The 12,868-nt window shown below is 40.8% G+C and overlaps 1 protein-coding gene across 1 annotated transcript in view; it reads left to right on the top strand.

Annotated features, from left to right (window-relative positions):
- Nucleotides 1-3,543: 3,543 nt before the first annotated feature.
- Nucleotides 3,544-12,868, top strand: part of LOC144005166 (cytohesin-3-like) — a 33,603-nt gene continuing 24,278 nt past the window's right edge. The window contains exon 1 of the mRNA XM_077503159.1: nt 3,544-3,908. Coding sequence (XP_077359285.1) covers nt 3,887-3,908 — 22 coding nt within the window. The 5' untranslated portion in view covers nt 3,544-3,886. The remainder of the gene's footprint in view (nt 3,909-12,868) is intronic.

Genomic DNA, 12,868 nt, shown 5'->3' with positions numbered 1-12,868 from the left:
GAGCTACCTGAATGTTATTGTTTATTATTATTATTATTAGTATTATTAGTATTTTCTATGTATTTTTTTATTGTATTTCATTTTTTTCCAGGTTTTTAATTATATTTTAATATTTTATTTTATTATGAGACTCATTTATATATATATGCCTGAGTTTTATCATTTCAATCAATGTGTTAATTATCCTGTGAGCAGGAAACAAATGAAAATCTCACAAAGGACGCGCAACATATGCAGATAGTTAGTCATCCCACTGGCGGGAGGGGACTTGTTATGTCCCATGGAGTCACCAAGCTATGTTTATCTGATCAGAAAAGAGACGCGGCATGGTAACAAAAGGGCATGAGTCATCTTGGGGATCCGATTGGATCGGATGTAATGGAGCTGTGAGGTGAGTCACATCACGATGCTGGATTTAATGGCTAACACAACACTCCCAATTGGAAAGATGCTCCACTCATTCATTATCAAGGGCCAAATTTGATTTTGAGATCGGACAAATGGCCTTGATCCTTCATAGATGACATAAAAGGGAGCATGTCCAAGCTGACTTGAAGTGAGACTAAACCCTAGAGTGGTCACAGTGCTCGCAATACTAAACTAGCATTAGCACTGTAAACAAGCCGACGATAGCCTAGCATAGGTAGCATGACTAATTCATAGTAGTCTATAATACATTTATAATTTAAAATTTTAATTTCGGAATGTACAATCAGTTACAAATCAAAAAGAGGTGATAAAGAAACATGCTGAGCAGAAATTTTTGCTAATTTCATCTATTTCCTTCATTAGGTTGTTCTTCCTCAGGCGTGACATGTCATCCAGAACAGTGAGCAGCCTGCTTTAAAAAAGTTGCGAGAGGAATTGGGAAATGTTATTTTCTCTGTTTGTAATGAAATGTTGCATTTGTGGTCATTTTGATCACTTGTTGTTGTTGTCATATGATTGTTTTTGTGTATTCCAGCTCAGCCCCCAGGGAATGCACTCGCCTACATTTCCCAGAAGGCTTGTCAACAACTCGGCATGAAACAAAATCTGAAGATTTCCAATAGCCTTGGGAACGTGTTGACAAGCCTCCCAATACTTTTTGATTCGGCGTGTAGTTTAAATCAAACAACAAATGTGAGCGTTGTCTTCTTTCCCTTTGCATTCAATCAACAGAAGTGGCTTTCATGATCAGAATCATGGCAGGCGAAATGACCGTATCAGTCCGTATGTGTACGCTCGGCCTCGCTGCACACGAACGTGGTCATCTGTAAGCACTCAGCAACTCTCTGGGTCACTTCATCCTCAGCTCCATCGATGTGTGCACGACATATCTTAATGTGGCTGACGTGCTCCCTCGTCGGGGCTCGCTTCAAGCACATCCGTCCAAATTTGTTATTTTCTTCTTAAAATATGACTACGTTTTAGTGCCGGGCTGGGATGGAGTTTATAGGTCAAAAATTAATCAGCAAGGAATGAGTAATAATTTTGGATCTCACGTGATGTTTGCACATCCTCATTCATTTGCAGGACATATGCTTTGTATCTAGATGGAGTGCATATTGTGACATCACATGTATCAAGTTAGTGTTTCATTGATAACAGGACTTTGGCACGACTCAACCGTGGGATTTGGAGAGTAGCAGTCCCATCATATTTAGTCTGGAACTGTCAAACATACATATAATAACATGGAATAACCTAGCGGTACTGTAAGTGTCTGATTTGAAGAAAGCAGTTAGTGGCTTCCTGGCTGCTTCTGAGGTTGGCGCAATTACATGGTCACATGCTTCAAATGACTTGTGGCTGTAGAATTTGTTGATGCCTAAAGGAGGAAAGCAAATTGCAAGCTGGAGAAGAAATCACTTTTTTTTACAGTCACGTCAAAATGTGTTTGTTTTGGAAATTATTTTACAAGGATATATTTCCAAAATTTTACCTTTAACACTAATCCACTATAGACTTCGTTTTTTTGTATTTTCCTCTCCAGCAGTACATCGCCAATTGGAGAAGATTTATGGCTGTCGTCTCACTGCTCCATTGTAGGTTACAATGTCCGCTATTCATGGCAAGTTTCGTGCAGGTTTTACATTTTCATCAGACTTTTGGAACACCTTGTATTTATTTTTACACAACTGTATTACTACGTTCAAATATGCAATGTGGCGCAATAATGTATCAAAAAGGCAAGTCGAGCTGTTTCAAATCTGTCATGTAGCTAAGCACAGAAATAAGTTCCCAAAATATTAGCCACAGCTCTAATTATGATCCGATGCAGTTCCACACGAGCACAATTATACAGGCACATGACGCGAGTTTAGAGCAATACTTCCTGTGTGTCCCTGCCAATGCGAACTCGTGACTCAGCTCACTTTTCCAGGGACGATCCCTGAACCGAGTCCAGGAAGGGGTTGAGGCTGAGGACTCAACTGTGTGACGCCACAGGGGACAATGGAAGAAACTTTGCGAAAAGGAAGCTAAGTGACGGAGACGCCCTCATCCTGCTCGCCTCTGTTTGACGTCCTGATGTCACGCGTGTCATTTTTGTCATTGGAGGGTGTAAATCCTATATTAGGGATGGGTGGAGGGGGGCACAATTTTAAGTTTTGGGGCCAAGCAGAATTTATAATAATAATAATAATAATAAAAATAAAAAAAAATAATAATAATAATAATAATAATAATAATAATAATAATAATAATAATTATTATTATTATTATTATTATTATTATTATTTATTTATTTATTTATGTTGGCAAAAACTTGAAGTTGGAGTGCAGCTTGTTCACTGTGTAGTAGGACGATCATTTGTGTTTTTTTTTTTGTTTTTTGTTTTTTTGGGTACGAAACAAGAAAACGTTCAGATATTTCTAAATATGTGAACCAATTAAAAAAAAAAGAAACACTATAATTATGAAAATTCCTTTTGAACCAAACAGAATTTATAATAAGATTTATTTATTTATTTATTTATTTATGTTGGCAAAAACTTGAAGTTGGGGTGCAGCATGCGCACTGTGCAGTAGGACGATCATTTATTTTTTGGTAACAAGAAAATGTTTAAACGTAAAAAATCAAATAAGAAATATTCAGCCAAATAAAATTATTTGAAACACTATAATTATGCAAGTTCTTTTTGGATGAAACAAAATGTATTAAATTCGTTATTTTAAAATAAACAAAAGCCTCAAATTTATAAAGTTAAATAAAATTAGTATTAATAATCTTTTTTTTTTTTTTTTTTTTTTACAATTAAGCTAGTCAACAGTTTTCACACAAAAATCAACTCACTCTATATTTTTACACTACTGTATGTTTGTCCTTGCCCGTATTATAATTTGTATTTTTTGTAATGAACAATACATACAAGTGAAATGATATATTCCTTTAATCTACTCTGAATACTTGACTGCGTCGCCAATTTTTTGTCAGCATTTCACACAAAACATCCTCATACATTTAACTGGGAATGCGTGTGCTCGCGTCCGCGTGCACGCGCGCGTGTCCATTGTTTGCAGGGGGCGGGGCTTGGTGACGTCGGAGCGGTTGCAGCGAAGCGAATATGAACACACTCGCGGAGGATGAATCAGACGAGAGAGAGAGAGAGAGAGAAGAGGGAGAACAGTCTCGTCGCGGAGACACACTTTTCATTTCACACATCCTTCCTCGCAATTAAGGATCTGATTAACATTTAGACGTGGGCAGATTGCTGCCACTTCGCACTCGTGTGGTGGGCTTCATTTTCGCCATCATCTGCTTTATCTCCCGGCCAGACGTCTGACAGCCTCACACCGGCTTGTCAGCGAGGAGAGAGAGAAAAAAAAATCCCCAATAAGAGAGGAAAAATATATATTTGTGAGGACACACCTTGAGGAGGGCTGTCCTGTCACCACCCCAATCATGATGGATGACGACAATCACGGTAAGGATGTTTTTCCTCCTTTCCCACTCGCTCCCTGCCATGGATGGACGCTTATGTGTACATCCATGCACTACTAAAATAAAAATAATTGCACCTTTATACAAAAACAGCTACTCTCCCCCCTGCAGGTAAATCAATTTCCTTGCTGAAGTCACGTGACCATGTTTGCTCCTTTCAAAACAGAAACATTAATTTGTCCACATTTCCCTCCCTTAATTCCATCAGTTTGAAGCCCTCGTTGCAAATCTTGAAAGTCTCTCTCTCGCTCACAATCTTCTGTTTGAAGTCTGCAAACTGGGTGGAATTGATAAGATAAATGGATGGCAGCCAGACAAACAAGCTCTTTCTCCTTTGTGGTTGGGTGATGAAATCCAGTGCCACCGAATGTCACTTGATGATAAACTGAGGATTAAACAAATACAGTATTGGGAAAAGTGTTTCGCTACCTACACTCATGCCAACACATTAGGAGACTTTCGTTACCAATTTGTGTTATATGTATTTATTGGTGATGCCAAGTTTTGAACTTTATAACAGCATTGGAGCAAAGCCGAACTTTCATACAGTAATTTTATCTCATCTAAAATGTTTGCTCTCCTGCTGCATTTCAAATTATAAATAAGATAAAGTATCAGTCTGAAGTATGAGAACTTGAAGTCCACAAAAAAAAAGCTTAGAATTGATTATAGGCGCCAGAAGATGGCAGCAAATCCCTTTTTTTTTTTTAATTAGGAAAAGCTAAACGATGCTCCTCCCTTCACTTCAACATAGTGCAATAGTTTTATATTAGACATGGTTTTGACAGGTGTACAAAATATAAAATAGGTGAGATTTCAGTGACTAACGGAGGATAGGTTCCACCCCAAAAATCCTTAAATGCCAAATCGCAAAATTACAGTTTCAGCCTATCAACAAATAAGTATTTTTTATTTCCAACATGTTTTTATGTACTTAGTAAGACTCACATGAACTAAACTCCATTTTCAAATCATGGATGGATGATTTACTTCATTTACTACTACAATCTTCCATATTTTAAGACAAACGTACTCATAACCGGTAATAAAATCTCTATTAAAATAATACCTTATTATTAAGATTGCTGATGCTTGAAGCAAGTCAAATAAACATTCTTGATGTGAGTTTTTGCACTGCTGACTGTCAGGTTGACCACAACCACTGTCATCCGTCTGTCTGGCTGATCACACATGCAAGCGTATCCTCCATCAGATAATCCCAACCGCCTTGAACGCAAACGTAAACAGGCTCCGGTCTGACAAGTTTGTCGGTTGAACTGTTGCCGCTTCGCCATCCTCACCCCCAATCTGGATGTGCTGTATAGTAAACCATGAAATTTAGGTCTGAATCGGACTAATTTCATTAAGCCTAACCATACTTGGATTTAAAGATGCGTGGGGAAATGGCCCGTTGCTCATTAAAACCAAGTGACATTTATGGTCTTGGTTGTCTTTACAATCTTGGACCCTCAGTGAGATTAAATGTAGCAGCAAGTGACCATTGAATGTATAATAATATGGATGTTTGTGGGTTTAAATTTAATTCATTAAATATTTAAACAGGAGTTGAACTGGACCACCATAACTTAATAATTTAATCTCAATTCTTTGGGTTCTATTTTCATACCCAGCGCAATTCCAGGAGTTTTCTTTCTTTTGGCATTTTGGTTGACTAGCACAGATAGAGTTGGGCGTGGGATGGAATTCAGCCGACTCCTGGCCAAAGTGAATCAGCTCCCCTCCTTCCCATTAAATTCAGGGCGGTCAACGCGCACATTGCGGAAGCAGAAATTGACTCACTGAGTCTGTATAATGAGATTGGTGTGTGCAAAGTGCGTGTATACAAGTAAACTTCAAGATCTCCCCATGTGAAGCTCCTCAACTCATGTAAACATACAGCAGTTCTTTGGCACCATGAAGCCATAAGATAGCGTATTTATTGTTGCCGTAATGACGATTTCACTCCTGATGAATACAAGTTTGACACCCTAGATGTAGCATAGCGCTGTGCATGCTCATGATGTTTTTAATCCGCGCGCTTACCATTCTAGAGGAACTTCAAACTCTGCTTTATCTGTTTGCGAACGCTCACCCAGGAGGTGGAACTCTGAGCTCTGACATGCGTGCCAAACTGTACTTAAACCCCCCCCCCCCAAAAAAACACTCCACATAACTATAAATGCACACCCTTGTAGTCAGTGTCGATCATGTGACGGGCTGTCAGAGAGCGTCGAGCAAGACGTGCCGTTTGTGATCAGACTGGAAACAGCCCCTGTGCTGAATGAATTATTCAGATAACTTACCATAAATGTGAAACTAATGGTAAGCGTCGCCTGACTCGCACTCGGCTGCTCGCACGGTCACCGCTGCACACGTCACTTAACATTGCTCACATGCACACCTTCATTCCAGGGTATCGCACGCGGGGCGTCGCGAGGCCGATAAAGTTTGTCGCCCCATCCGAGAGAGGAGCCTGTCAGCCGAGAGCAGATACGCGACAATATGTCACATTCCTGCGCATCTCCGTGCCAGATTCAATTCTATCCGATTCACGTGCGCGCCGCGCTTTGCGTATCTGTCAGGCGCCGCTGCTGGCGTCGCAGGCTGCGTTCGTGCAGCACTGCCAACAGATGCCTGTATGTGTGATTTGTGCATTTGGCACTATTTTGGTTATAAGTGCGCAAACTGTGCAACATATGCTCCGATGTGAGAACAAACAGATCTGTATAGCATCAATTCACCAGAATAGTTTGAATGATTTGGATGGGCTAAAAAGCTGAATCTGCCATTTTTTTGTTGTGTTGAAGTTGAAGTCAATTTAATGTAACAACTTTAACGCATTCACTGCCATTGACGGAAAAAGACGTCAAATGATGTGCTGGGTCAAATCCTCAACCCAATGTGTTGGATATAAATAACCCAACATAATTTGGCTCAGTCTCTTTTGGACCCAGCACTGGGTATGCAATTCCATATAATTTGGCTCACTTTTAGAAACGTAAACAATACAGCACCTGGTACCAACATATCCACAATACTCAACTTCATATTCACCCTCAGTACATTTATCAGGCTTAAAGTCAATGCACTTTAAGTTATAAAGAAAAAAGAACATTTTCGTTATGGTCACCATCTAGGAATTTTGTGAGGCGAGCAGTATTTTTAAAGAGTATATCTAGTTTTACCAAATGTCATGCTTGTATTTCCATTTGAACTTTTCGTTCTGCTCCTGTATTTATAAAAACGAAGATCCAGCCAGGACACCTCCCATTTTGTGTTAGTACTAGCGTCTAACATGCATTTTTATTTACCGCAAATAAAAAGTAAATTAGCTCCACAGTAAAAAACACAAAAAAACAACAACACAATTATCCCTTCAAGGGGTGTCATGCTGTCGATAGACAGTCATGTGATTCTGGGAAGTGCACAATCCTCCTACTCTTCGGCCTGCATTTTGTGATCAATTCTTATTTATACGTGAAATAAAACCATCAACTTGTGCTGATGTGTTTTATTTGCACTGACGACTGGCCTTGGTCGTTTTATATTTACTGTTTGCTAAAAAGAACTTGCTGCAGTTTACATAAAGCGCATCCAATGATGCGAGTGGGTAAGCAATTTATGAATGTGTTTTTATCTTATAAGCTGGACGGAGAAATGGAAAAGGAGCACAAATTTGTTGGGTTTTGATTGCCTTTCATTAGTGTTTGATCGTTCAAAAACTGATTTGTTGGGAACATTTACATAAAATATGTTTATTCTGCCCATGTTTATGTTATTTTGAGTACAAAAATGAGATTCCCAGTTTTACAAGGTCAATTTATTTCTGTTTATTTGCGGTGTGGTTAGCAAGTCGCATCTAACTGAAGAGCTGTAATGTCTGGAAGGACCTTTTAATGGGTGCACTTAGCCACGTGCACAATTTTGTGCACCTTTCTTTGCTGCTGTTTTTTTCGAGCTGGGAAAAAAAATAAGTCAACCGAAGGCAGCTTTTGCAAAAACCTGAATCCGCTCACTGTATGTGTGACTTCTTGGCATCTAGCACTGCGCCTCTGAGGGAATTAGTGGGTTAGAAGGGGAAGTCCTGTGATTAGGGTTCGCTCTTTTGTTGTGGCGGTAGTTGGAGTGTGTGGGAGGGCACCAGACAGTCACTTGGGGCAGCTCGACATTGGAGGTGGACTGACTGTGAGAGAATTTGGGATGGCAGAAAACGACGATTTGGCTGCCGTTTTGCTAAATCAAGTCATTTTGTTTTATCTCGTCCCTAGAGGAGAAGCGGTAGTAAAACAGGCCAAAATTAATTTGTTGACGATGTAGCTTGAGAAAAATAAAAACAACATATTTAAATGGACATATTTCAAGTTTCGTTCCCATTGAACAAACTCCAAATTGGCAGATTAATCGCTACAACATCACTGTGTTGTAGGCGTTCAATAACAATAGCTCAAACAAAGAGATTCAAAGGAATCCATAACTCTCCGAAACAAAACACTCAAGTAATGAATTCAGTCTTGTGACTGTCTTTGTTTTCAAGTTGAAGTATTTTTGGCGAAAAAAAAACCCCTCTTGATTTCCTGTTAATGTCTGTTGTTGGTTGGCCCGGCTGCAGGGACGAAAAATACTTTGCTATAAAAGCATTGAGCCAGATTGAATTCACCCCGTCCAAATGTCTTAAAAACAAAATATGTCTCCTTTGTGTGCCTGCGAAGATTGACTGCACAACAATCTTAGCCCAGTTGTGTTGTTTAACGGCTTAAGATCCGATTTTGTAAAGACCGAGAATTGCTTTTTGACTGCCAAGATTACAAGGTATGTGGGGCAACAGTAGAAGATTAAATATACTGTATGTCATGGCACATGCTCCCAGATAGTAATCGCGAGTAAATGTGCCTGAGAGTGAGTGGGAGCTTGTAAAAGACTTTACTATGAAGAGCTGAGAGAGGAGACTACATATGGAGCTGATTAGGAGAGAGACTGCGAAAGCTTCCCTGCGTGTTCCCATCACCATGGTAAGTGTGTGCAAATGTGTGTGTAGGTGGACAGGATGGGTTCGCTAGCGAGGCAACACTCGACAGAGAGGTAGTCTCTCGTGGATTTATTGCTTGGCGAGAGGAGAGGCGCTCAAAGTGTGCAGACGAGAGACGGAAAAGGCACTGCAAAATTTACTGGAGTAGCACAAAGTAGCGCACAGAACTCAGTCGAGGTGAGAATCCTTGATATGCAACTCCTGCTGGTGCTGGTTATCACTTGGGCCCAATGCAAGTGGACTGTAACACTGAAAAGTACATTATTGTACACAGCCCCAGCCCTGCTGCCAATAGCAAAAATCTGCAAGTAACTGACGCCACCCGTCAAAAGGCTCATACAACTGCCTAAATGCCACAGAGTGCGGGAAAGCACTACTTTTGTCTAACTGAAGTTCCTCAACTCGGTTCCTTGGTACCGAGATGCCACGAGAAGGTGACAAAGCACTACTTTTGAGTAACTGAAGCTCCTCAACACGTCAACATCGTTGTTTGGCACCAGGTTACTACCACCAGGTGGTGACATTGCGGTTACTACCACCAGGTGGTGACATTGCACTACTTTTGTATAAATGAAGCTCTTCAATTCACTTCAGGATATTTCCTTGGGACTGAGATGCTACAAGATGGCGGGAAAGCTCTACTTTAGACGAAATGAAGCACCTCAACTCACTCCAATATTGCTCATTGGCACCAAGATTTCATAAGATGGTAGCAAAGTCTAAATATAATAAATATATATCAATAAAGCTGCCTTGTCTAAATGAAGCTCCGTGAGCCTATTATGATGTCATCCAAAAGGTCACTAGTCCACTCTGTCACAGTTGAAGGTGTGTGGATGTGGTGGATGGACCCAAAGGCGGAGAAACAAGGCAGGGAAACAGACCTGAAGGGCCACGTGAGGAACTTTACAGCAAGATGGTGACAGACAGGACGGGATGGAACATGAGTAGACTGATTGCCATGACTGGGCTTGAGTGTGGACAGACTGGGCATGACATGGACAAACTTGGCATGACGTGGACAGACTTGGCAGGACAGACTTGGCAGAACAGACTTGACTTGGACGTGAGAGAGAGAGACACTTGGCTTGGACGAGAGAGAGACACTTGGCTTGGATGAGAGAACACTTGGCTTGACAGCAAACGACACCCACACAGCACGCCACACTTTGACAAGATAATACAATGCTAGCACAACGCGTGAACAAACACCACTAACTAAATACAACACTAATGAGACACTAACAAGACACACCTGGGAAACAGTAGGCAGAGGGCACTAATTAGCAATACATACGGGGAGGGGAGACACACACGGGTGGATGAGGTTAACTAAGACGAGACAAGGGGAGACAAACCAGACAAGAGACAAACACACAAAACTAAACCAAAACACAACCTCCCAAAACCCTCAAAAACAGTTTTTCCCATTAAGAAAAATACATATTTTTAAAATTGTTCTTCTAGAAATAGAGTAAGGTGTTAATCAAAGACAGTAGTAGCTTTCCAGCTGACCTTAAAAAACACAGTGTTTGATTCTACACTTTTTATTTTCTTAGCTGTTTTACTTGTAATGGAGAACTGCGCTAACACCCAGCTCATTCTTAACTTAATAAAACATCCTGGCGCACATTTATTTAATATCCTGCACTTTTTACATGTTCAAGTCCATGTTTTTATTCTTCTCTGTGACAATGTGAGCACATTTGCATTTAACGTGACTTGTTCCATGCAGAAGATAGATGAAGCACAGGTGACACGCCAGCCATGCATAAGCAGTAACCCCGCAGGTAGTACACGGGACTGCACGTCAGCTGTGCATCCTGTCCGGCTCGAGACGATATCAGAGAACTCATTTGCCGTAGAGTTGGCGAACCCATTTCAAAATTGCTTTTCAAGCTGGATACACATCGCAATAATGTCGGCCATCTTATCAGGTGGATTATTACATTCATTCCGCATCCTGTCCGTCACTTGACTGACGCCTGGGGCAGGCAGCAAGAGGTGTGTGTCAGGAAATGACCCTTCAACGTGACAGCGTGACGGCGCAATCACATCTGTGCTTTTTGTTTGCCGTCGCTAAGAATCATTACATCAGTTTGAAAAGCTCACTGGCTGCAATAATAAACTGTTAACCATGTTAAATCAATGCCTCTATCAGAGTCTAAAACCTACATGGTCAGCAATGAATGAACCACAACAGAGATGCTTGGACTGACCCTAACCCTGTCCAGATGCTAGAAGAAAAAAAAACATCAGCGTGTTTCGTTCTCAGGCCGATCGAATCCTCACATGATGATGATTTTGGCCTGCCAACATACGACGGCAAAACCTCTCAGATCCTACCATGGATTCGAATATATTATCACAGCGCTGATGCTGAGCAGATGTGTGATCGAATGAGGACATCATGTGCGGACCACCCCCATTGCAAATGCGTTCTCGGCAGGAGGTCCCCCATCCCCAAAAACGGCAGATTAACCCGAGCAATCAGCTTCTTTGAGCCCCATATCCTCTGTGAGGTAGTTAAAACTAAAACTAGAAGCGCCCCGAATCTTTCCTCTCACGCATAGAGGAGAGATGCTGCTTCTGGGGCGTGGCTCAAATGGACGCAGTACCATGTAATGTTGGGAAACTAAATGCATTATGATGATTTTTGAATATATATCTGATTTTTTTGCTACGATTAGGTGGTTCGGTCCTGTCATGAGCTAGAGGTTGGATCCCAAAGCTCAGACACAAATAAGACTATTAACTATTTATTCACATCGAGAGGCTTGGAACAAACTTGACTAGACGAGAAACAAAGAGAGTTGCACAGAGAGTAATAATCCGACAAAGACACCCACTTCTCAGAACACTACTACAGACAGTGAATCGATCTAATTGGTTGTGACTAGTAAAGAATTGAAGATTGACATCACAAAGCTCATGACATCACATAGCATAAAAACAGTATTCGGCCCCTGCTCCATCATTGACAGCATTGCAAGTCTATGAATAACTTCCAGCTCCTCCATTATGATGACAACCCATCATTTTTGCCCAAACACTCCGAGTACTATCTGCTGCTCCACGTGCTTCCTTTTATCCAGGCGAGGCAAATTAGGTTAGAATCGGGCAGCTGCAACATCTGCGTATAGGCCGGCCATACATCACACTTCCGCTCATATTGGGGCTTTGAGAGGGATGGGGATGGGGAGGGGGCAGTGTGCGGGATTAGTGCCAGCTGGCCTTCCAGTGTGTGTATGTGTGCGTCTCATCACGTCTGTCTGTCTGTCTATACGGCCCGCGTCGTAATGTGAATACTTGTGCAGTGGGAGGCAATGAGGGGGGAAGTGGTGGGTTATAGATTAGAGACCAACTTGTTTGCTGTACTGCCAAGTGGAGCAACAGGGGTCTTTTCTTTTCTTTTTTTTTTTTGAAGCATTACAGTACATTAAATTGCTAAATAAAGCCAAGGGAACCATGGCTCAATCCACTCCCAGTCAACCAGCAGCCCACGTCAAGTGAGCGTGGGATTTTCACTCTCTGGGAGCTCCATGTGCTTGATAACAATGTTTCCCAACCTTTAGTAAGCCAAGGCACATGCTGGATTTTACATTAGAAAACTCTCACAGAATAACGCCAAACAAGAATGTTTCAATAGGTACATAGTAGAGTATTATTATTATTATTATTATTATTATTATTATTATTATTATTATTATTATTATTATTATTATTATTATTATTATTAAATACTAGGACCATTTGATTAAATTGGCCGGCCAATTTAATCATCTGATACTATCACTTTTAAAATCGGAAAATATCGGCCGATTTTTTAAAAAAAAATTTTAAAGAAATATATTAACACATTCCATCCATCCATTATCTGAAATAAGACAAAGATAATGACATTCACCCCCTTCACC

This window comes from Festucalex cinctus, chromosome 17 (genome assembly GCF_051991245.1).
Source record: "Festucalex cinctus isolate MCC-2025b chromosome 17, RoL_Fcin_1.0, whole genome shotgun sequence".
Lineage (NCBI taxonomy): Eukaryota > Metazoa > Chordata > Actinopteri > Syngnathiformes > Syngnathidae > Festucalex > Festucalex cinctus.
Note: the sequence above shows the minus strand (reverse complement) of the source record. Positions and strands in the feature narration are given on the sequence as shown.